The sequence below is a fragment of the Aythya ferina genome (genome assembly GCF_964211825.1).
Source record: "Aythya ferina genome assembly, chromosome: 12".
Taxonomy (NCBI): domain Eukaryota; kingdom Metazoa; phylum Chordata; class Aves; order Anseriformes; family Anatidae; genus Aythya; species Aythya ferina.
Genome location: NC_140308.1, coordinates 7,755,433 through 7,779,373, shown reverse-complemented (window position 1 = coordinate 7,779,373; position 23,941 = coordinate 7,755,433). Strand labels below are relative to the sequence as shown.

General features: G+C 34.7%; 1 protein-coding gene and 1 long non-coding RNA gene across 3 annotated transcripts in view; both read left to right on the top strand.

Annotated features, from left to right (window-relative positions):
- CDH8 (cadherin 8) overlaps positions 1-16,681 on the top strand; it is a 147,746-nt gene extending 131,065 nt beyond the window's left edge. Inside the window, exons 12-13 of one of the 2 annotated variants that reach the window (XM_084533239.1) lie at positions 13,186-13,437; positions 14,557-16,681. In XM_084533239.1, coding sequence (XP_084389365.1) covers positions 13,186-13,437; positions 14,557-15,050 — 746 coding nt within the window. In that variant the 3' untranslated portion in view covers positions 15,051-16,681. Of the gene's footprint in view, positions 1-13,185; positions 13,438-14,556 lie in introns of those variants that run through there. The other variant, XM_084533240.1, reaches the window with a different exon arrangement.
- A 7,021-nt stretch (positions 16,682-23,702) lies between these two features.
- Positions 23,703-23,941, top strand: part of LOC311443649 — a 295,691-nt gene continuing 295,452 nt past the window's right edge. Inside the window, exon 1 of the long non-coding RNA XR_014697376.1 lies at positions 23,703-23,776. This is a non-coding gene — a long non-coding RNA (uncharacterized lncRNA). The remainder of the gene's footprint in view (positions 23,777-23,941) is intronic.

Here is a 23,941-nt window from a genome sequence, read left to right as displayed (position 1 = left end):
GTGACATAGCCATTTTTTAATAATTTTGACCAGTGCTTCATGTACCAAGCTTTAATGACAAAACGACAAAACCCCTTTATTCTGGTGTGGTTTTGTATGTGTGTTTTCTCTTTTGATACCACTTATGATATTTTCCCATCAACTTGTGATTTTGTAATTTGCATGGGTGGCCTTGTTGTAAAATGAGTCACATTGTTGGTCTTCATTTAATTCAGTCTAATTAGGATGTATTCTATTTGGCAAGCATCCAGTAATTAGTCACATATTTATGTAATTATTAGTATTTAATGTTTATATAATAAATATGCCTAGAAGGCAATCCATTTAAGGGCTAGAAAAGAGGTAAAGTACGTGATATTCCTGAATGCAGAGATCTTGCATTCTGAGCCAAATACAGAAAATAAATGAAACAAGAAGTTGACCCTTCTGGTTTAGGGAGAGAGGGTAGCTAAAATGATAGGCTACGCATACTTGGTAATCAGTGCTGATTATAGAAGGAGTGAAGATGGGCCCCTGCTTGAAGTGAAATAATAAGGCAGCTTATTAGGGAGAGATAAATAGAAGAACTTCAAGAAAAGGACCAGATGTCTGCTTGATGGTACTGGAGAGGAAGAGCTAGTGGGGTCTTTGGAAGGTAACATGGCTGGGTGTGTAGTAGACTACACAGTAGACTGCTGTGAAGCAGCTGAGCAGTGATAGCTGCCTGCCTATATTAAGATAGCAAAGTCAGGTCACTTCAGATTGACCTAAACTCTAATTGTGGGCTCAAGTAAGTAAACTTAACTTCTGCTGTAGGCTAATGGCTATGTGCATTCCAGGGGAGTAATTGTTACAAAAAAGTATTTTTTTCATACATCTGATTCTATAAAAAGAGATCACTCAGAAATAAAGCATTATGTGTGGAATTTTGAATGGAGTTACGTATTGAGATCACAAAACTTAAGAGTAGGATTGGTAATAATCACTAAATGTCGATAACAGTACTCTGCTTGTATTCTAGAGACTGTAGGTCTGTCTTGAACCTGAACACTATTTTTTTTTTAATAATGTAATAAATTAATAATATTTTTTTAATAATGTAATAAATGACAATTTTCATCTTGCTTTCATAAAAACACATAGAATTCTGATTTTGTTTGGATTTTGTTAGGAATCTTTCATTCAGTCTAATCTAAATAAAAGCTAAAATCTAAAAAACTAGGTTATAGGAAATCATAAGAAATTTTTAAAAATATTTCATGTAGCCTTTTTGAGCTTGTCACTCCTGAACCTTGCTGAACTCTGCCATGTCACCTTCTATAGCACTTTAATCCATTATATATAACTGTTCTATAAATTATATAGTGTTCACCCAATACAGATTAAGCCCCTTTGATCTAAGAGCAATCTACAAGAGTGATGTTTTTTTGCTAAGGAATTGTTCTGGAGGTCAGAATAGTTCTGTATAGTTTGGTTACAGGTTTCCTGTATGATTTTGGACAAGTCTTTTGATCACCGTGTCTGTCATTTATGCCATGCATTCATTGCAGACATTCTTTTAAAATGTTCATCTGGTACTAACATACGACGTTAATGGTACCTGTTAGCAGCTCCCTACAGATCAGTAAGGAATGAGATTTTCAAGAGTGCATTACACTGTCTCTTTTGATTTTTCTGAAACTCCTAGTTGCAAAACATGTAGAAGTGATTCTGTAGCTCAAGAAATGAAATGGAGACCTGCCTAAGGACCTGGAATACTAAATACAGAGGAATGTAGTTGATTCTATGCCAGATGTCTCTTTCTATACCATCTTTATCTATCCCACAGCTTCTGTCTCTGTGCTACCATTTTCTATTTTTGAATGAGAAAAATAATCTCCTGTAACATATTTCTCTTGTTTTGTGCTTGTCTCCTGCTAACTCACCGGACCATAGAAGTATTTGCTAAAAACTTTGTAGAGTTCTAGGGCAGTCTGTCTAGCAGATCCACTTGCTTCAAAGAACCTCGCTTTTTCTATACTAAATTTGTTTTTGCTTGATTTTTTTTTTCCTTTTCAAACATGTATCTTTTGTTCTATTTTTCAAAGTATCTGTTTTTTGTTGTTGTTGTTGTTGTTGTTGGTTTTTTTTGTTGTTTGTTTGTTTTTTTCTGCTCTTCTTTTGCACTAAGTTTTCCTTCAAGCTCATAGGTTTGTGTTTGGTTGGTTGGTTGGTTTGTATATTAAGGTGTATTCTCCTTTGCCAATATCATTGCCTAGTAATGCTGTTACTTGACACTGCTTCATATTTTTTTATTGTGGCTCTTGCCTACACACTTCATTTGTATTTTGACAGACTCTTATCATGAATTAGAAGACAACAGGAAACAATTTCACTGTGATATGCAAGTTGATCTCTTTGCGTAGAGGTTCATTACCTATTTGTTCCTTATAATTCCTCAGCATCACGTGAAGAGTACTAATGAATAAGATGTTTTCTGTTTTGTTGCTCATGGATTTGAATTGTGACTGACAAATGCTTTACTATGTGCAGAATCTCCATCCTTGGATTCAAGAGCTGTCTGGATGGCCTTGCTTGAATATTCTGTGGTTCTGTGAAAATTCTAGAACATCTTATGAACTGATGCTATAAATTAGCTTGTAAATCTATGGTATTTATTAATATAAGCATTGACTTTGAAGTAATTCTACAGCTGTGAGACAGAACTCAAATGTTGACATCTTTTAATGGCTCCTTCTTCTTTCCTGGTTGTGCTTTGTGTCATGATGTGTATAGCATGTATGCAAAGTTAGGGGCTCGCAGTATGCACAGATCTTAAAATTTAAAGGCATATGCATATATGTTTCTGTAGACATCAATAATCTGATTGTACATGCTAGCCTGGAGTTTTTGGCTACGTCAACTTTCCTGTACATAGTACTTACAGTATACAGAAGGTATAGGGTTTGCAGAAATGTTCCCAGTAGTATCTGGAATGTTTTGTTTGAAACTTTTATGTTGCACTCTACAAATGGATATTTTTTCTTTCGGCTTACTGAAATTCCTTCTCTAGACATATTTTGCTGTGTCCAGCATTTCAACTGACCATTAGTTTTCACCATAGGAGATATCCTCATTGAGAGGTGTGCACATAATAAGACACTGTATATATTTTGGATGTAAGACAGGGGTCTAAATTACTGCCATTAATGTTCTGACGATAACAAATTGTTATATGTAATCTGCATATGAGAACATCTTCAAAAAGTCATTATCAGACTGCCTGTGTGCCCAGGGGCAATCTTCTACCATAGCATTTCAGTCTTTCAAATTACAAAAAGCTAATATAACTGCTGATGACATTTACAAAAATGTATTATAGCACTTCTTTCAGTCCTCTCACATAAATTTTTCTCAGTGGTGTTAAAGGGAGTTCTGTGTATGTAGGAGCTGCAGGGGCTGGCACTTTTTAAAATCAAAGCTACTTTTTTGTTGTTGTTAAATCACACCAGTTCAAGAAAATGTTAAGTAATTTTTTAAAAAATTATTTTCTGACTTTAAAAGTGCCACAGCCAATGTAGGTTGTATTTAACTTTCAGTGCTCTTTGGCAGAGATTGCACATTCTAAATTTTCATAGCAAGTTGTTATGTCAGACTTGTAAACCCCTGAATGTTGGCATTTTGTAATGGAGGTGCTGACAAGACCTTTATTACACCAGTACAAATAGGCAGCATTTCAATAAATTCTGGTTGTTTTTGTGTGTCTGTGGTTTTTTTTTGTTGTTGTTGTTGTTGTTTTTTTTTTTCCTTTTAATAGTCTGGTTGTTGCTTTCTGTCACTGTATTTTAAAGTGAACATTATTAAAAAAAAAAAAAAAAAAAGTAGTCATAATATTAAAAAAAAATAATAAAAAAAAAAGCATAATAGAAATACACTGGTATGCCCTGAATTTAGCTTACTAACTGTCGTAGCAAAGCTTTAGGTTGATAGATCCGATTTCAGATTCAGATTTAAAGGACTGTTATATTATCTACCAGTGAATTAGTCTAAATTCTTGTGGTGTGCACGTGCATGTTCCATAGCATCTGGACAGCAAAGATAATCATTTTGGCATGGGGAAGTGGATGTTAATTTGCTTAGTGTGAAACTCGCTTAAATGCTAAAACCACATCACATTTTAAAACCAGAGATGTTCCGACTGAAGTTCTATATTTTGTACTATTGTTTTCATAGTTTAAATTATAGAAAGCAAGATTCAATTCAAACATCCATGATTGTCTTAATATTCATGAAGACACTGAACTTTTCCAGATCCAGAAAGTAAGTCACTGACGTAAGAATTGAAGGACATGTGAGGAAGGTAAAGAACTTAGTTTGGAATTCTTGGAACTCTTCCATCAGCTAACAGAAGTGTTATAAATTTCATTGAATCTGCTTCAGATTTAGCTTTACACATAATAGATTTCTGAATCAATGTAATGTGTAAAACTGTAAATCTCTGTGACAGAAGGGGCTTAAATAGCTGTCTTTACTTAGCTTCACCTCCTTGACTGCACTTGTAAGTATGCAGTCATGGAAAGAATAAGAATTCATTATCCCTAAAGAGAAATACAGATGGCAAATCCTAGGTATACTTTGGCTTTCTTATTTATCTTCAAAGTATCTTGCTGGAATCTGGTAAAACAATAATGAAAAGTTCTTGGTTTAGATGTAAAATATTGCCTTTATTCTATCAAAGCATTACAATACACAGTGTTACATTCTGAAACTTTTTGGTTAAAATAACAAGATAATAGAATTAACTAGAATATGTAGATTTCAAAAATGATCCATCAGTCTATGCAAATTGCTGTGTTAATAATGTATTTTTAATGCTAAGCACATTTGACAGGCATTTCATCTCTCTTTCTAAACTAGAGCTTGGCAACCTGCATTAATTCTTATACTTTACAGATGTAACATTCAATGCACATGCCATGTAGTGATGTGATCCGAATAAAGTAAAGCATGTCAAAGCAATGTGATTATTAGTAAACAAGTTTGTGGCTGGCTTGTTGAATACAGACGAGAAAAATGAGAGGCAAAAGCCAGTGCTATCTTAGCATCTCTTGCATCTTCAGTGGTCTGAATTTGCTTCAGATTATGGAAGTGTCAATCACAACTGGCATCAGGGAACTTGGAGGAGATAAATGGGCAAAAAATCAGTAGGTGAGATTAAAATCATGGAGGTAGGGTACTGTTCAGTGAGAACAGTAGTGATTGTAGAGCTTAAACAGACCCAGAGCCCAAGGTTTCCTTTTTTTGACTTGCCATTAGTAAATTGCCTTGTATATTAACAAGAGAGAGAGGTATTATGTCGTGATTATTTTTCTGCCCTGTTAATAGTAGAATTAGTATTATTTCAGACAATACATGCTTCAACATCATTATTTCATTAGCAGGGATTTGCTATCCTTTCTTCAATGGGTTAAAAAAAAATAAAGTACAAAATGCAATAGTTGCTGCTAGACTGTAAGTGACCATATAGCTAGGTATGATTATAGCTCTGCTGGACTAAAGGTCAAAGGGAAGTTTTAGAATACTTAAGAGACAATTATCTAAAGTTCAGACTTTTCCAAAGGAATAGAACCAAAAATTATACAGACTATTATCTAAAGTTCACATTTTTCAAAGGAAAAAAGTAGGAGGAAATGCCGATTCCATCACTTTGCTCTTATTTGCCTGGGTTTTGGTGGTTTGTTTTATTGTTATTATTAATTATATCAAAAATTTATTTACTGCAAGTTCTGCACCAAAATAATGTGATTATTCACCCTTCAAGTAATTTCAGCATGAGTGAGATATTCTACATGATGAAATATTTTGTTCATAATTCAAAATTCTCAGCAGCACTTTTTATATCAGCAGAGGAATACATGCCCTGGAAATGTGCTTAGTTACTTTATTCACTGGTAGATTCAGCAGTTCCATTTTGGATGAATAAGCTGTTATTATTTAGGCCAGTTGGTAAAGGAAAAAAAAAAAAAAAAAAAAAAAAAAGATACTATATAATATAGTATATACTACATTTTCCAATTCTTCACCTTGTCAATGTATTTTCACTCATGAAAAACTTTTTTTTTTTACCCGTGTTTTTATTGGTGTTTAAAATGATTCCAGAAACTCTAGATTTCTAGAAACACAAAAATGCATTAAGATGGTTGATAGTGTGTCATAGGCATGTTTTGTAAATTGCCATTATATGTCAGTATGGTGAAGCAGAGACACTTTGATCAGTCAGCTGTAATTTTATAGCACAAAAACTTTTTTCTTTTGAACCTGATGTCTGCTATCAAACGTGATAGCAGTCATCAATCTACTTTTTTGAAGGCATCACAGATTTTTGACATTCATGAAAAGCAAGTCAGTTTGAAATACCTGTGAATGTTTCAGTGTCCGTATGATTTGGTTAATATAAGTCAGAATATACTTTAAAAATAGCATCTTTTTATTTTCAGCTTATTTTATAAACCTTCTACTTGAACAAAATACTTATGCATTCAATATAAAAATTATGCAAAGGGCCATCTTCTTTGTATACTGCTGTTCAATGGGATTTTTTTTTTAATTTTGAGATACTGTCTCCTCAAGGAAGATACTCATGTACATGTGTAAAATGACACATGAAATGTATATACATACGTATGTATGTTAATATGTATACATAAGTTTTCATTAAAAATGTATTTGGTGTATATATACATCAGTGTTGAAAATGCTGAGATTAATCATGAAACAAAATTGTTATGCTAATGAACAAATAGTTTTTTCTCCACATGCTAAAGACAGGCAAACTTTTAACAAGCAAACTTAGAATCATAGAACCTGTAGCCATAGAAGTGGTTTGGGTTGGAAGGGTCCTTGAAGATCACCCAGTTCCAACCCCCTGGCAGGGACATCTCCCACCAGACCAGGTTGTCCAGGGGCCCATCCAGCCTGGCCTTGAACACCTCCAGGGATGGGGCATCCACAGCTTCTTTGAGTAACCTCTTCTAGGGCCTTTTTTAAATTAGCAGGAAGTATCACAGTAAGGATGTTCTTGCTGCTCTATTACTTATGCCTAAGGACTCTCTGTATTACAGAAAATCAGGTTTTAAACTAAAAAATTTACAGAAACTCCCCTTAAGCTAATGATTTCAGAAAATAGTTTCAAAGATAGCCCTAATAAATATAAAGAAATGAAATATACTTCGTTGTGGTTCTAGAATTTCCAGCTGTAAAGTTTCCAATTAAAACTTTCCTTCTCCACGTAATGTATCCAGCATAGATTTCTACCACAAAGTCCTTAATACTGTTAATGATTTGATTTTTCTGAGAAAATTATAAAAGGGGGGGGAGAAAAGAACGAAAAATAGCTATGTAGGTGAAGGTTGCACCGCAGGTTACTCCACTGATCTCAGAATATTAGAGAGATCATCAGGGAATTAAAGAATAGCAATAGTGTGTGCAAAGAAAATGACACTTAGATATAAACTGACTACTTCTATTTTTTTTACTTTTGTTCAATCATTTTATTGTCTGACTTAAAATTGCAACATGCATGTCTTGCACAAAAGTGGAAGATGAATTCAACTCGTGCTTGTTGATTTCACATCTGTCTTGATGTCAATGCCATTAAAGCATTGATATCACTCATTCACAATAAGTAGAAAAGTTGCTTTGGATTAAAATCATTACACTTAAATTCTCTCAAAATCTTTCATCCAAAAACCTCAAAAGAGATCACAGGTTTTGAGAATAGTGGAGAATCTGCAAGAAGTACTTGGCGCAGTTTTAAGCATGTCCTCAGTTATGCTTATTCAAACTACTTCTGCCTAGAAATCACACTGGGTATCTTAGGAAGACCTACCACATTGTCAATCTTTGTTTCAGCTGTGAGGGAGATATTCCCACAGCAGTCTATTTCATGGTTGTTATACAAATCTGCTTGTAGGCAGAACTAGTAGAAATGGACTCACAAGAAAAATAAAATGTGTTCATTAAACTAGCTTTAAATCAAGATTTGGTGATAGCTGTAAATTGGAGTTAGTTACTTTGCTACAGTACTGCCAGTAAGAACTGGATTAAATAACAGTATCTGGCAATTTTGTTCTCTAGTTACTCATTAGTTTTTAACTTCCTTCTTTTTGGAAAAAAATATTCCCTGATAAAAATCAACTCTAATTTTTTCTAAATGTTTCCTTGTTAAATATGATGGAAAATGATTTAGCCATTCAAGAAACAACAAAAAACTGAAGAAAAAAAAAAAGTCAGACGTTGTTTCTTTTATTTTGTGGGGACCAATGTGAATTAGTTGAATGAATTATTATTATACCAGAATGATGCTCTAACACAGATATCTTACGGTGTGATCCACTTATATTATGTTGTCCTGATCACCTCTTTTGTATTGATTGTAAATTTATAAAACTGAGAGTTAGCTACAGATGTAAATAATTGATTTGGTTTTACATTTAAAAAATGGTAAAAATGAGCTGTGGGTCCAAAATGTAGTTATGTATTCCTGGAACTGTGTATTCTGACCTCACAGTGATGGAAAAAATTGTGAGGAGTTAAGGCAATTATTAAGATCACTTAACTTGCACTATTCCTTAAGCTTGCACGACAGAATATAGCTCCTGTGGAATTTAATAGGACTCTGGCATTTCGATGAAGTTCTTCAATCCTTTCCCTTGTAAAAGGGTACAGAATTAGGGATGTTCACACAGATATTGAGAATGTCAAAGGACCTTTTGAATATACCTCACTGAATGGGGGTAAAGACTTGGTGTCTCTCTGTCTGTAGCAGGTTACTTTAGAGCTCTATTAACAGAGAAGGTTAGGGTTTTTTTGCCCGTGTGTAATTTTCCTTGTTTTGCTAAAAGTAACATGAATAAATAAATAACCTGAACAGCGCTATAATGAAGGATCAGCAGGTTAATTGGAAAGATGAGTGGAAAGTGATTGTCCCCTCTCCTGCTGAGCACCTGCTGCCAAGTTAATTCATGCAGCAGTGCTGGAGGTTATTCCTAGAGGAGATTCCCGCTGTTTTGTCAGCTATGGGTAAGGAGAATGTCCTCAGAGAGAAGAAAGCAAATCAGATAAATTGAGTTTATTGCTAATCAGCTGCTAGGATTTATTTGCAAGTTCTAGGAATCAACTAAAAAGCCAATTGGAGAGTCATTGTTCTCCGCTCAAGGGTCACATCTCCGGTGACACCAAGGGATATATTTATTTATTTATTTTACATTTCATATTGGCTATATTTTACTGCCAGTTTCCTGCCTGGGCACAACAAATACAACTTCTATCTAGCACGGCAGTTGTTAACAAAACAAATCTCTGTTTAAAAAAAGGAAAAGGTTATTCTTGTCGTGCAACTCTTCTTACGTGATACTAACTATTCAGTCATTATAACTTCTTTTACAATTAAATAATTCAGATAAATGTTCCAAATATCTTGGTCATCTTTTGCTTATTTTTATCTCATTTCTTCTGAACTGGAATTGATAACCATTACTGGTACTGGGTAGTTTCTTACACATCATAGCCTCACTCAGTGGCAGAAATAGGCAAATTATTTTCTCCATCCCACTTCTTTCCTCTTGTTTTTGTCTGCCTTCTTCTCTATGTCTGATATATTACTCTTCATTTTTTGCTTCCTTTTACGCTCTGATTCTGGCTTATTAGAATTTTCTGAACCAGGCAGAACAGCAGTGAGTGGGTCAGAAAGTGAAGTTGACACCAACAAGAGCAGATTTAGGTTTTCATTTCTCACTAATTCTGGTGCCTTACATCTTCTGTATATCTGTAAAGGGCAGAGATGCTAGAGCTCTGCATATCAAACCTGTCCTCCAGCTGGGACAGATAAGGGCTGTACCAGGCTAAATGGAACAGGCTGTGTTAGTATGGATTTCTAGAATATGAGAAGTCACTGTGTAAAATAACTGTAAAAGTCTCTAGAGTCCTGAATAAATGACTACAGATGTAGCAATATTCTAAGTGGGACTTCACACACAGAGAGAGATGGAAATTGAACCTCACCCAGCTGTTTTTTTTTTCATCTTTTCAAAGGTTAAAGTAAAAGAATTAAGGATGCAACTCATGCTGAGATATTTTTAATTTTGCAGGAGAAAGTCAAATGGGCAGATAAATTTATTTTTTTTCAGTATTTGAAAAAGGGGGTGTTGAGCAGGAAAAGAATGCTATTAGATAAAAATAATGCACCTTTTACAATAGGTTTAATAATCACTTATTTTGGTAAAGCTATCCACACTAGTATTCAGCAAAACCCAGCAACGAAATTATTTTTCTAATGTAATATAATGTAACGTTCCTTGTGTGACAGCTAGAAAGCATTTATGACACTGGGAGTGGTTTAATTTGCATATGTATGCGTTTTAATCTCTGATACATTCTACCAGCAGGAAGGAGTGTAGTTTTTGCTTAATTTAAAGGGTGTGCTAATTGTTGGCTTGAAATATACTTGCCTTTTCCACTGCATCAAAGTGGCAGATATAATTGGTTATCATTGAGGAGGTTGGTCCTATCTGAGTTGTCAGAGTTCTTAAGAGCCTTGTACCTGAAACTGATCTTTAGTAAACACATATGATTCTTTAATTCTAAAAAGGGCACAAGGAAGGACTGAACTTATTTATTTAGCTCCAAGCTGCTATCAATTTTGATGTGACAGTTTTTAACTTGAATAGATAGAAACTCTGGATTCCTGAATAAATAAACAGATAAATAAATCTTTTTGTTCTGCAAAGGAATTATGAAGTGTTCATATGCATACTGCTTTACAAAGTAGTTGATTTATAGGCACATCTTTATTATGTATTCTAGATGCTATGAAAAACTCTCAAACCATTGCATAACCTGCAATATAAGTTTTAGTAAGAACGTCTCTAGGATGCATAGGCATGCTTGGTTGTTGATTCCACCATGGAAGGGATACAGGAAGACTGCAGAATCAAAACCCTGAGCTCCAAAAGAGGCTTGAAGTTTAATTCAGTAGTCACTGAGTGAGAAAACAAGCCTTCTGTCTTCTTTTGTAAGAGACAATTCTCCCATGTTTTTACATAAGAAATTATCCTTTTTCATCTTTTGTTCTATGGCAGTAATAAATTAGCTATAGGGGTTACTCACTCATTGCTAACTTGATATGAGTTCACGCCATGATAAAGTTTAGAATTTTTTCATTACGTTCTGCAATCATTGTGTTCTGTTACAGCCTTTATTCCTTACTAATATGCATCCTAAAGAGAACATCAAGAATAAAATATTGCATTTAAAATGTATTTTTTGGATGTGAAAAATGTCTTTATAGTATTAACTTCATGAGTGTTTCCCCCTTCTCCCTTCTCTGCATCTTTCTCTGTTTTTTGTAGTCCATTGCCAGCTCTTCAGAGCATACATGTGTCTTTTATGTTGGGGTATTAATACATGCTGCACAAATACTGCAGACTGTCAGAAATGTTACTGATGATCACAGTCCGTACAAAACAAACATCTATAAACTGTTTTGTGTTTCTAGGGGAGTCCCTGACCAGCACAAAGGTCAAAGTAGACACAAAGCTTTCTTACAGTCTCTCTATGTATATGCACACTCACATTGCACTTCAGGTACCTTATTTTTTGTTTTAAGCTCAATAAATGTAAATAAATCAGTGTCTTGCATATTAGATACTCTTACTAAACGTGGTTTATACCTAAGCATGTTGACACATACAATATTATTGATGTTTGAAAGGAATATGCTGTTAAATGGCTAGAATCTATAAATACCTAAAGGCACTAGAAAATCTCAAGTATTGACCCAGGAATTTGATTCAGAAACTACCCATAAATTAAAAGACTGATTTAGATTCTTACAACTAAACACAACAGAATTCATATGGTTGCCCTAAGCAAAATCAACTCTATTCTTAGAGTAATTTATTAAAGTGAACAATTAGAATTAATAGTATTTAAAATAGTATTTAAAGTATAGATGACACATTGTATGGAATTATTCAAGTAATTATATTTTAATAATTCTGATGGTCATACAGAACTGAGTGATTTTGAGAAGTTTAACTGTATATGAGAAAAAGGAAGAGGACAAAAAACACATGTATAATTAATGAGTCAAATGTTCAGTTTGATACACATGGAAAAGGCAAATGTCTGTATTTGCCAGTAAATGGACTGAGTCTTAATACTGGCACAGCCACAGCCATTTCTGTATTTAATTCTAAGGCTAAGCTTAAGTAGCTAAATGGGCCTCTGTTGGCAGACTGTAAGTTCAACTTAATACATTACTGAAGTGGTGTAAGACCATTATGAAGAAAGAAGACAAGCACATTTAAGTAAAAACAAGTATACAGACGTATACATTGTGCAAATCCCTCATCATCTCACCTTTTTTTTTTTTTTTCTCTGTACTAATTGTATACTTCTGAGCACCGTTACCAGTTAAGTTGGTAGTAGTACATATGTTGTAAGTGCTGATAGAGAGTAACTTTATGTCTAGGTAAGATACCACACAGTGAGGACACCTGTATAAGTTTCTAAAATTAAGAATCTGCATGTGTCCAGAGGTAAAAATGTCCTGGACTTATTTCCTCTGGCTGTTTTCATAGAAATACATTCTGTTTTGATTTGATTTGTTTTCATCACGTTGTGATGAACAAATGTTCATCATGTTTAGGTCGCTGAAAATTAGGCCTACAACTTTTAATACATTCAGCTTTTCCTTTGTCTTTATATTGCTTATTAATAAAAATGAAGAATATTTTGTTGCAGAGTGAAATGTTGTGCAATTTCTGATTATAATGCACAGGACGTTTGCTTTAATTGATGAATGTGCTTTGTTAGGATTACTTTAACATATAATTTCTCTTTTGTTTTCCTGGTTGAATTTTTATGACTGTGTGACTTGAAAAATATGGATGAATTGTGATGGAAAGACATCTATAGGGATGTATGCACAGAAGAATGTGAGGAGTTGTCATTATGATCGTTCCAAATGACACAAGACAATGCCTATGTTGCAGTAATTCATTTTTGGGCCTGGGAAGCCAGGCAGGAAGGGGAAGGATTTCTCTATCACACGGTGACAGTATGATGGATATAATAAAGCATATACGTGTTTGTGTAGAGGATTTTCTGAACGTATCAAGACAAAGCAGTTATGTGGTAAAATAATGCAAATTTTCCCTCTTACAGATAATACTCTCAGCATTTTGGCAAAGCACAGTGGATTCAGCCGGCAGAAGCAAGAAGTATACCTACTGCCAATCATAATAAGTGATAGTGGAAATCCTCCCATGAGCAGCACTAGCACACTTACTATTCGAGTCTGTGGTTGCAGCAGTGATGGAATTGTCCAGTCCTGTAATGTTGAAGCATACGTACTTCCCATTGGACTCAGCATGGGAGCCCTAATTGCAATATTAGCATGCATCATTTTGCTGCTAGGTACGTATTGATTTCATAGCCCGGTGTTCAAAATTTTTCTGATTCATAGGAGGCTGTAAGTAAGCAAAGAAGTCACATACAAGGATGTATGATCTAATACAATGTGATACATAGCAGTACTGAAAAGCTTGTCCGAACCGTGTCTCTTCTGTACTAAGAACTGAAAAAAAAAAAAAAAGGAAAAAAAGGAAAAAAAAACAACTTACAAAGCAAAGTCTCACTCTGAAGGAATTTTACATATAAGTTACATAATAAACAAGTATCAATTACGAAACCAAAAATCATATCATGCATGTCAATTAGAAACATGAACAGAGTGTATACTGCACAAGATGAAAAATGGGTTTGTTGTATCTTCAAGACTTCTATGAGTTTATTCTCGATTGTAATGGCATAAGAGGTATTACAGTTTTCCAAGATAAGAAACACTGTGTATTTTAACTAAATATACAACATTTGTATATGATATCAAGTCAGTCAAGTCAAGAACAGTGAAGGCCTGTTTCTGTACTTTGTGTCTTTGCTTTTAGCAATCGGGATTTCAGCATTAAACTTCAAAAACAACAAAGTATAACCTACTTAGAGCTTTTTATGCATTTGTCCATGATTATGAAACTGATGTATCTAAGATCTTTTTTTTCTTCCTTACTGTTTTATTCTCTTTTCAATTCTATAAGAAGCACCGATTTCCATCCATCATTAGAGCTCTGTTTTCAGAAAAGCATCTTCTAATTTTGGAAAAGTCCATCCTTAGTGTAGATCATTATGAACTAATGTTCAGTGAGTGACGGTAGCTTGACTTAACCTAGGTCTGTAGGTTTTCCAAAGGGAAAAGTTGTCAAAATTTGCGATTCAAAGATGGAAGTACACATCTTATTGCTTGCACAAAACTGAGCTTCAAATGTAAACATGAGCTGATAATACAAAACTAGAGGACTAACCAGAGGTTCTGATCAGATTTTTATCACTTGAGTGGGGTTGAAGTTACAGACCTTTAATCTTTTCTCTACCCCTTATTTTCACAAGAAGCAAATTATCATCATCCCTAACTGTGCTTAACATGTATCACTTTGATTAGAATTTTTTTTACCTAATCAGTCTGTGATGCTTTCTTTGCAGTCATTGTGGTGCTGTTTGTAACACTAAGAAGACATAAGAATGAGCCCCTAATCATCAAAGATGATGAAGATGTGAGGGAAAATATTATTCGGTATGATGATGAAGGAGGTGGAGAAGAAGATACAGAGGCTTTTGACATTGCAACTTTGCAAAATCCAGATGGAATTAATGGATTTTTGCCTCGTAAGGATATTAAGCCTGATCTTCAATTTATGCCCAGGCAGGGTCTTGCACCTGTTCCCAATGGTGTTGATGTTGATGAATTTATTAATGTAAGGCTTCATGAAGCTGATAATGATCCCACGGCTCCACCATATGACTCAATCCAGATTTATGGCTATGAAGGAAGAGGGTCAGCGGCTGGTTCCCTTAGCTCATTGGAGTCTTCTGCATCAGACTCAGACCAGAATTTTGACTACCTCAGTGAATGGGGTCCTCGCTTTAAAAGACTTGGAGAACTTTACTCAGTTGGAGAAAGTGACAAAGAAACTTGACAGTGGATTACAAACTTTTTCACTGTTGACTTAATGATCATGTAATATTCTAGGGCCACTACTGTTAGTTAAAACTAATGTGGCTTTTTGTTTTAGAGGCAAGTTTAGCGCCAGTCATCTATAAAATCAACTACATTGTAATGTTGAACCAAATAAAAAAAGTATATGTTAGGAGGTTAAGTCTTGTGGAGTGTGAAGTAAAGTATGTGGAGTGTCTAGAAGTCTTTGGATATTTGATATTCACTTGACCACTCTGAAGATGGAGATTTGGATCTTTGATTATCTTCAGTGGATTGAAAAGAATGAAAAGAAATTGGTGCTTTCTTAGAAAATGGACTTGCAGGGATTTTGCTGTTGAACAGTAGCTCCTGCCAGTATGTGTAAAGCTAATGGTTTATTTCTGCATTGCCAACAAAGATCCCGCCACAGAAATGTTAAAAGCAATATTTTGGTCTTCTTAGCAATGCTGAATAGAAATAGCATTGTAAATCCTTACTGGCTTCTACTGTGCAGTGACCATACATTGTACATACAGTAATTGTTGGCCACGTAACCACAGACTGAATATCATCTTTAAATATTGTGTCAAGCCTTAAAATATTCACATGTTCTTAATCCATTCCAGTGATGGGTAATAAATACTACTAATGTGCAGAGATTCAGATGCAGGGGTACAAAACCTTGCTTTACAAAAGGATCTTTTTCTAGAAGAAGGATCAATCCTGTGCTTCGTCTTCTGAACGGAAAGAAAAAACCGTGAAAGGGGATGGACTTGCATATATGAAAGAATTGCTGATTTTATTGCTAAAGATCGAATTTATTTGTTTAATCTTTGAAATAAATATTTTATTGATGTCCATTACTGCTTTTATTTATTAAGACTGATAATCTATAGAGTGAGATTATAAAGAAAACTAAATTATATCCATTCATTTTTTTCTATATATAATGAATGTTTAATACATGTACATTTTGAAAAGCAAAAGGACAAATTGTTGCAGGTTAAAGCAGTAACCTCTCCATTTGCAGTAGCTGAATTTTAAGGGAATGCTGGCAGGAATAAAACTTTCCCAGAGAAAAACTTTTGACAGTTTTATATCTTCTTCATAAATCTAGTACCTGGTGTTTTTAATACAAGCACAAACAGCTGGAAGTAAACTGGTTCATGTGAATATTTAAACTATAGACTTTTAGAAATCCACACATAACACAGTACAGTAAAAAACATGCTTATAGTTCTCCACTGTATTAGAGCAGGAACCAGTGTGTACATAATTTTACTGCTTATGTTATTAGCATTTCTTTTCTATAATATTCATAGTGATGCACCAGGGCTCTTGCACACAGAGAAAGAACAGCACTAGAAGCTGCAAGCATACTCAATTTGTAATGCAAACTTGCCATTTAGAAGTAGCAATTGTATAATAAAACTATGTATTACATGCAAATCATTTTAATTTTCTACTTTGTTTTGATGCTATATTATTGTTTGTTTATTTACTCCATGTATTGTATTCAGAGAAACTCCTGTATTGTTTCCTACTTTGTGAAATATATTTTTATAAATACTTTTCTTGTTATTGCTTTCCTTTCAGTTTTACCTGTACACTGCAGAAAGGAATCTCCCTGAAAAACTTCATAATCTGTAGAGGAATAAGGTTTCTCCAAAATCATTTATTTATTAGATGAATACAATCAAAATAAAAAGAATAATGTTTGAAGCACTTTTTGATAGTGTTTGGAGAATTAGATATGCAGCAGCCTGTGACCACATGAGTCATGTGTGTCTAATTCACTGCACCATGCTGAAAAATAACTTTTTTTTTTTCCCCCAAGTATTACTAGTAAAAACAATACCTTCTTTTTAATTTCCTCAGTAATGTTAATTCTGAAAACAAAAACATATTAACACATTTAGAATTCAAAATGGAAACATTGACTTTGCTTCATCTACAGCGTGGCTGATTTTAATGACTGCAGTTTGTGGACAATTTATAAGTTAGCACCACTACTTATACATATTGTAAAGATTTTACTGAAAGAGTGATCTATCCAATTCATTTAAGTTATACTATATTAAAAAAAATTGTCAATGAATAACTTTATCTAACACTTCAGGTAATATTATAACCTAAACAGTGAAGTCATCTAAAGATAGAAAAGGAGCAATCATCAAGACTTGAATGAAGTCAAATATATTTATATGAGAGAGTGTAACAGCAGCTGAACATGTTCTTACTAATCTTGTACCAAGTGCCAGGGTGTTCTGAATTGCCATGGTAGCATATAGTAGCGTAAATGCAAAAGTCTGATTTGAAATTTACACTGAGACAATTTCTAGTCTAGTCCATCACAAGCCTGGGAGCAACAGAAGGTGCTGTGAGATACAGATCACATTATTGTCTATAGTCATAGAAGCATTTAGGACAAGTAGCTCTGACTATGAGTTATAGCATACACTGTAGAGTTTTGCAAAGCTCCTTTGTAGGAAAACTCACAAATGGATAACCTTCTGATTGCCTTTTTGATTGAAAGTTCCATCTGAGACCACAACAGCACATCCAGTAATAAGATTTTCAGAGAAAAAAATCCCATCACTGGCACTGTGGAAGAGGCAAAGCATGACAGAAATCTCATCATTGTCAGTCAGAGATGGTAGCTACTACTGGTGGGCATAGCTTTAAATTGTGCATATGTACAGGCTCTAAATATGAATATATCTACAATGCACATGGGATAAAAAATGTAATGAATTTATGAGATCCACCAATAGCAACAAGCTATTTTTTAAATTCATTGCTACCCCACCAAAGGGAAATGATTCATTCTGCAAACTAATTCAGTGTAATTTGAATATAAAATTTATAGCAATACATATTAGAAGGTTAAATGTCGATCATTCATTTTTTCCAGTACTTGCTCCTTTTTTGACAATGAAATTAATTCAGTGTAAAATTGTTTTGGATAACAATGGTATTTAGGGGGATTAGAATCATATCATTCTACATTTCACATCTAGATTTAGACATATTAGCAACATTCTTTTTAAGCATGTTAAAATGTTAATTCATCTTTTTCAACAACATTTAATTAGCAATTGACTCATTGTAAGTGACAAGGAAAATGCATTAAATTAGAATTATTAATACTGATAAATTTGAGAATTAAATTCTCAAAATCTTTTACAAGTGCCAAGCGCCTTAGTGTCCCATTGATTCTGGCTTTCCTTCACCTAGCTACGTCTCACACTCATTTGTCAGAACTGCTAAAGTCAAACATCCTACACATAAAAGCTGAAATTACACATTTTGGGCCTGGACATTATCCAGGTCAGAAATTCAGCTCAGGCATTTCACTATGGAAGTACTGCAAAGTGAATGTGTACATTTTTAGTAATTATAACTCATGTGACTAAAGTTCTTCCACATGTCCTGTCCTTTAGAGTAGCTGAAGCAGTGGGTGTTTTTGTGCTGTAACCTTGAAACCAAATCACGGAAAGCTCATTTAGATATAATGTATTTTTTACCTGGTATCATTTATAGCTTTTTGTCTATGATGAATTTGAAATGACTGTGAAATATGCAGCAGAGAAAATGGATGAAGATTTTCATTTAAATCAGCAGTTGCTTATCACAGAAGAAACATTTAACACTATGGCAACTCTAAATACCATCAACTATGTCTCAGAGCAGCAGTAACAATTCTCAATCTGGAGAACAGACAGAATGTCTGCAAAATAGTATGTTCTAAGTATCTTTATTTGTACAGCTCAGCTAGAGATAGATCTGCTGATTTTAATACAGAGAGAAAAATAAACCAACTATACTATATGGATGCAGTGGTATGTACCTACATATTTGTGTGCCTTTTTTTTTATTATTATTATTTTTTTAACAGCCTGCATTGAAATTGAATTCTAGAAATGAATAGACAGTTTCACAAAGCTTCTCCAAGATCTGTCCAGCTATAGGAAACTCTGCCAGGTCCTCTGTTTCTGTATCTGATTTTCTTGGGTTATAGCTTCAATCTTCATTGAGCTATTTGACTGTTGCTCTCCTTTTCCCTGTGTCTCTAAGAGTTCACCTATCTTGAGCTATAATACAGTGTTAATGTTAGGAAGTTCATTAAGACCACACAGCTCTTTTTCAGCTTGTTTCAGTTGGTGTGTTCAGTAACTGGAAGCAAGCAAGTAAGCCAGAGCAGTTAAATTCACCAAGCTGTCTTCACTCTCTCATATTACCCTATTTGAGTTTCTAACAAAACACAACCGTATGCAAGTAGCTTGCTTTTCAGATGTAGTCACAGGACACCATTGTCACTTACGGGATTTTAATCGCTGCATAAAAAAAAAAAAAAAAAAAAAAAAAAAAAAAAAAAAAAAAAAAGAGAGAGAGAGAGAGATTGGAAGCAAACCAAAAATCTATTGTATGAGGATTTACAGTGTACATAGTAGTCTGGATTACTTATACCAAAGGACTCAAAGGACTGCTTCTGTATTTCAAATGAATGATGCAGGAAAATCTAGTCAATGATGGTACTGTTTAGTTAATAGCAAGAATAAGAATGTAGAGTAGCATCACATGTTCATGAGTATTTCCGATCAAAAGAAGTGAAAAGAAAGAGATTACTCAAAAAAATAATTTTCAGATTTGGAGAGTTTTTAGCAGTGGCAGTCTGTCCTGTTAAACTGACACTTAATAAATAAAAAATGTAGGAGTATTCACCATTTTCAGAGTTTTCAGAATGTAGCAGGTGTCATTAGCAGCAGATAGAGAGTACTGACAGAGTGAATAGTGGAAGCTTTCTGTAGTCTATCATTCAGATAAGTTGGACTTGTTATTATTTCTACATTTGTACACTATTTGTGCAAGATAATGTTCTGGTCTTGAAGAAGGTGGAAACCAATTTAACTTGCAGTATAATTCACTGTGATGGGTTTTGTAATCACACTGCAAAATGAGTCTAGCTGCTATATTATACAATACTGATACTAGCTTATGTGCTGCAAAACTAGTCCTTCTCCAAATAATGTCATAGCATTCTAAATGAGAAAATATAAAAGCACTGACAATGCTTTTTGTGCAACTGCAACTAAGACATCTTCCAAAATGGCTAATAAAAGCAAGCTGAAGCACACAGTTTCTGGCAGAGCCTCGTAAATGTGCTCATTAGCATTGCAACACAAGTATTTCTTCTTTTTTCTCCTCCTATCCTCCCCTTCTCCCCCCCCTTCCCCAGTATAACATAAATTAAACCAGTGAAATGAACAAAATAAAAATTTCAGCCTTCTCTTCAGGGGGAATATGGGGAATATGTAAAAATTTACAAAATTCCCTTTCTTCTGCTTCCACTATTTCAGAGACTTGCATGAACGAAATCTGTGTGATTTTGCCGGTGTGACAGGCAAAAAAAAACTACTTAAAGTCTGATATTGGCATCTCAAATTCCCAATCATCAAAGGAACATGGGGCATTTATTCTATGCCAGATATCCATAGACAGACTCACTCCACGGTGCTTATGAACACAAAGCACCATAGTTTCTTTACTAACATGGAAAGGTTTTGATTGGTGAAGTCTGGAATCAACAGCAAGACAGAAGGCAGGTAGCATTGCTAACTGGATCATTCTGAAATAGGCAATCATTTTGTAACTTACTTGGGGCTTTGTGAGGTCTAAAGCTAACCTTGACTTTTACCTTCACGATATTTTTTAACAGCAAGAAATGAGTTCCTTGCTCACTTTTTTTTTTTTTTTTTCCTTTTATTTTTTTGGGGTAAGGCGGGGGGTCTGTTTTGTCAATTCTTCATTAATGGAATTTACACTGATGACAACGTTGACTCAGTCCAGTCTGCCAAATTTCACAAGCTGTCAGTTGTAATAATTAATATGAAAATGAAAGATGTGCATTTTTTAACTGATATTATTTATGCAATTGGAAGCAATGCAAACATGCTTCAATCACCTTTAAAATATACTCCAGCACTCCCACATGTCCATCCACAGATGTGATTGGTTTTGGACTTATTTTCAAACACACCAGTATACTTGCATTTACATGCTGTTGGTATGACTTTTACATGCAAGAAACTATCTCAGTTCCTTAGCTGTTGTTGAGGAATAAGTTTCTTACATGTTATCAGAGAAGTATGTCATGACTTAAACCTATGGACAAAGAAAGAATCGGTTTTATCAAGAGCCAAACTCTATATGGTTTTAGAGTCAAAATCACATGCACAAGTAGAATCCACAGCTGAATTCAAAGCCGTGGTCTCAGCTGTGGGATTCAGGCAAGTGGACACCCAATTAAAGGTAAGTGACAGATTATTTGGGCAAGACATATGACACCCCTCCCCATGCCACCCTCCTCCCAGATAGCAGCTCCTGCTGCAGCTATCATGTGCACATTTATTCTGTGGGTTACTGAGGCAGATTACCCAGGCTCCTGCTAGGAAAGTTCCAAGGCAAAATGGTGATGGTGGCCAAGAGCCTGACATCTACAGAGGGGCAGATATAGCTTTTTAGTCTTTGTATGAAGACAGCTTTTACAGTCTTCCAGTCAGCACTGGCTTCCTTTCAATTTTTGCAGTTTCAGGTCTAACTGTTTCAAGGTGTAGCAACCCAGTATAACCTGTTATAGCAAATAAAGGCAGGGTATTGTTAGGTAAAATGTCATTGCAACACAGAGCAGGAGATACAATTAATCCTTGCAGAAAAAGGTCAAGTATGAATCATCAAATGCTGTAGGTTTTTAATGGATATTTTCCAACCCTCTTATTTCACATAGAACAGCAGCCATTTATTTTATTGTATACAATATCTCTTCTTTAAATTAAAGTAACAATTGATGATATTTAGACTGCTCTATTTAGACCGTCCAATTGCCTGCTGAGTCTTTTATAATTTACAAAGCAAACAGGAAATTTTCAGCCTGTGATTGCATAGAACCAGTCTACCATCTGACCACAGCAGAAGACTGCATTACTGACTTCTCTCTGTCCCATCTTCAGGAACGTTTTTGTCTTGTTTAGCTATTAATTATGTTTAGCATTGTGTCTGGTCTTGTCCACATGATAGCTCATTTGAGAGCTGTTTGACTCAGACTGTTAAGACCTCTTTTATTTCAGGTAGTGTGTTAAAACAGGGAAGAAAAGTAATATCTTACAAACCTGTGATTGTCTTAATATCTACTTTTCATGTTTTTCCATGGTTTCTGTTTCTGAATATATTTTGTCAGTTAAAGACATAGGAAAGAATTAAGAGTGGGCTTTTTCTGGCCACCAAAATGTGACACAAACAGTTTTTTACTTCCCCTTATATTATCATGATGGTCAAAAAAACACATAGAGATGTGGAGTTTTGTTATCACAAACCAACTGCTGGTTGAGAATGGAAAGAAAAAAATGACATTCAAAGAAAATTTATAACAGGTATATATTTTCCTAAATCTTCAGAATAATTCAGTCCAGTTTTAATTTTCATTTTCACTTCCAACATATGGATTACAGTAATTCCAAGAGTTACTTGCCATGAAATAAATGCCTGCTAGCTAACTTCGCAGAAAAAAGGGGCTGCATTTAGCCCCAAGAAATGCCAAACCAATTGTTTATATTGTGAAACAGAGTACACAGATAAAATCCTTATTCCCTACTCAGGAAGTGATATAATGAGAGTTCAGGTAAGTTTTTTGATAAAAAGTTAAATTTTACATTGAAAACCACGTTGCCACTGCTGAATGTTCTTGGGTTCCTCCTCCATCACTTAAGTGTAATTATAACCACCGATATACATACAATTCCTTTTTAAACTGAATTCTAAAGTTTTTTTCTTTACAGAAGCTTGAGCAGTGGCTACAGTATTCTATTTTGGTAATATTATAAGTGCATTTTGTGGAATATTTTGTGGCAACAAATACAAATGCTGACAGTCATAGGAAAATTATTTCTATTAAAAGAACATACATTATTGCTGTGTTGTCCTTTCATGTGGATTAAGAGCACGATGGCCCAACATCATTTGTTTTCAAGACAGAATTGTGGGAACTGTAGTCCTCAGGGAGAGTTTGGTGACATCAGATTGCTGGAAGTCATGACACTTAAAAATTATGAGAACTTCAGAGTAAACAGGAGATTTACAGAGTACAGGAAAAATACTTGGGAAGATACAGATGGTTATATCTTTCCAATGGGAGGGGAATTTTATAACAGTGGTAGCTGTGTTTGGTGGTCTGCAAACATTGCTGCTTAAACAACTGAAAGCTAGGTAGTGCTCCAGGTCTTACTGGTATGCTGTTAAATGCTTCCTCATCCTTTTTTTTTCTTTTTTTTTTTTTGGTTGTCCTATGAGACTAGAAAACAGTAGGCTGGATCTCCATTTCAGGAAGCGGACCTAGGAATCAGCCATACAAGCTTGAGGCAGTAAGTGATATTTTTGTTCCATGGTGCCCTAAAACAGAGGAAGTGCATAGGGCTCCATACAATGCAGTATGTTACTGTAGAGATAGCCATGGTTAAGGAGTGCACTACCAAGTAATGCAAGTTCCCACTGCACCAGGTGTGAGTACTTTAGACTGAGAAGCACTAATCACCTCTTTGTGTTTTGGCATTTGCTTTTGATTGCTTTCATATGAAAGGTGAAGCCCAATAGAAGGACCAAGAAAAAAAAAAAACTGCAGCACTAAGCCAGGCAGAATGCAACATGCCCTGATCTAAGGGGATACCTCACCAGGTAAGCAGCACTGTGATCATTTTTATATCTGTCCTAAGAACCTGGATGTTTTGTTTAAAAGCTGAAATCCAAATTATGAGTACTTTGAAGTGCTTGTGGGATGTGGTTTGTATTCATAGCACTAGGTGCTTCACATGAAATGTTCAAACAAGTTTCTAGAAGTTT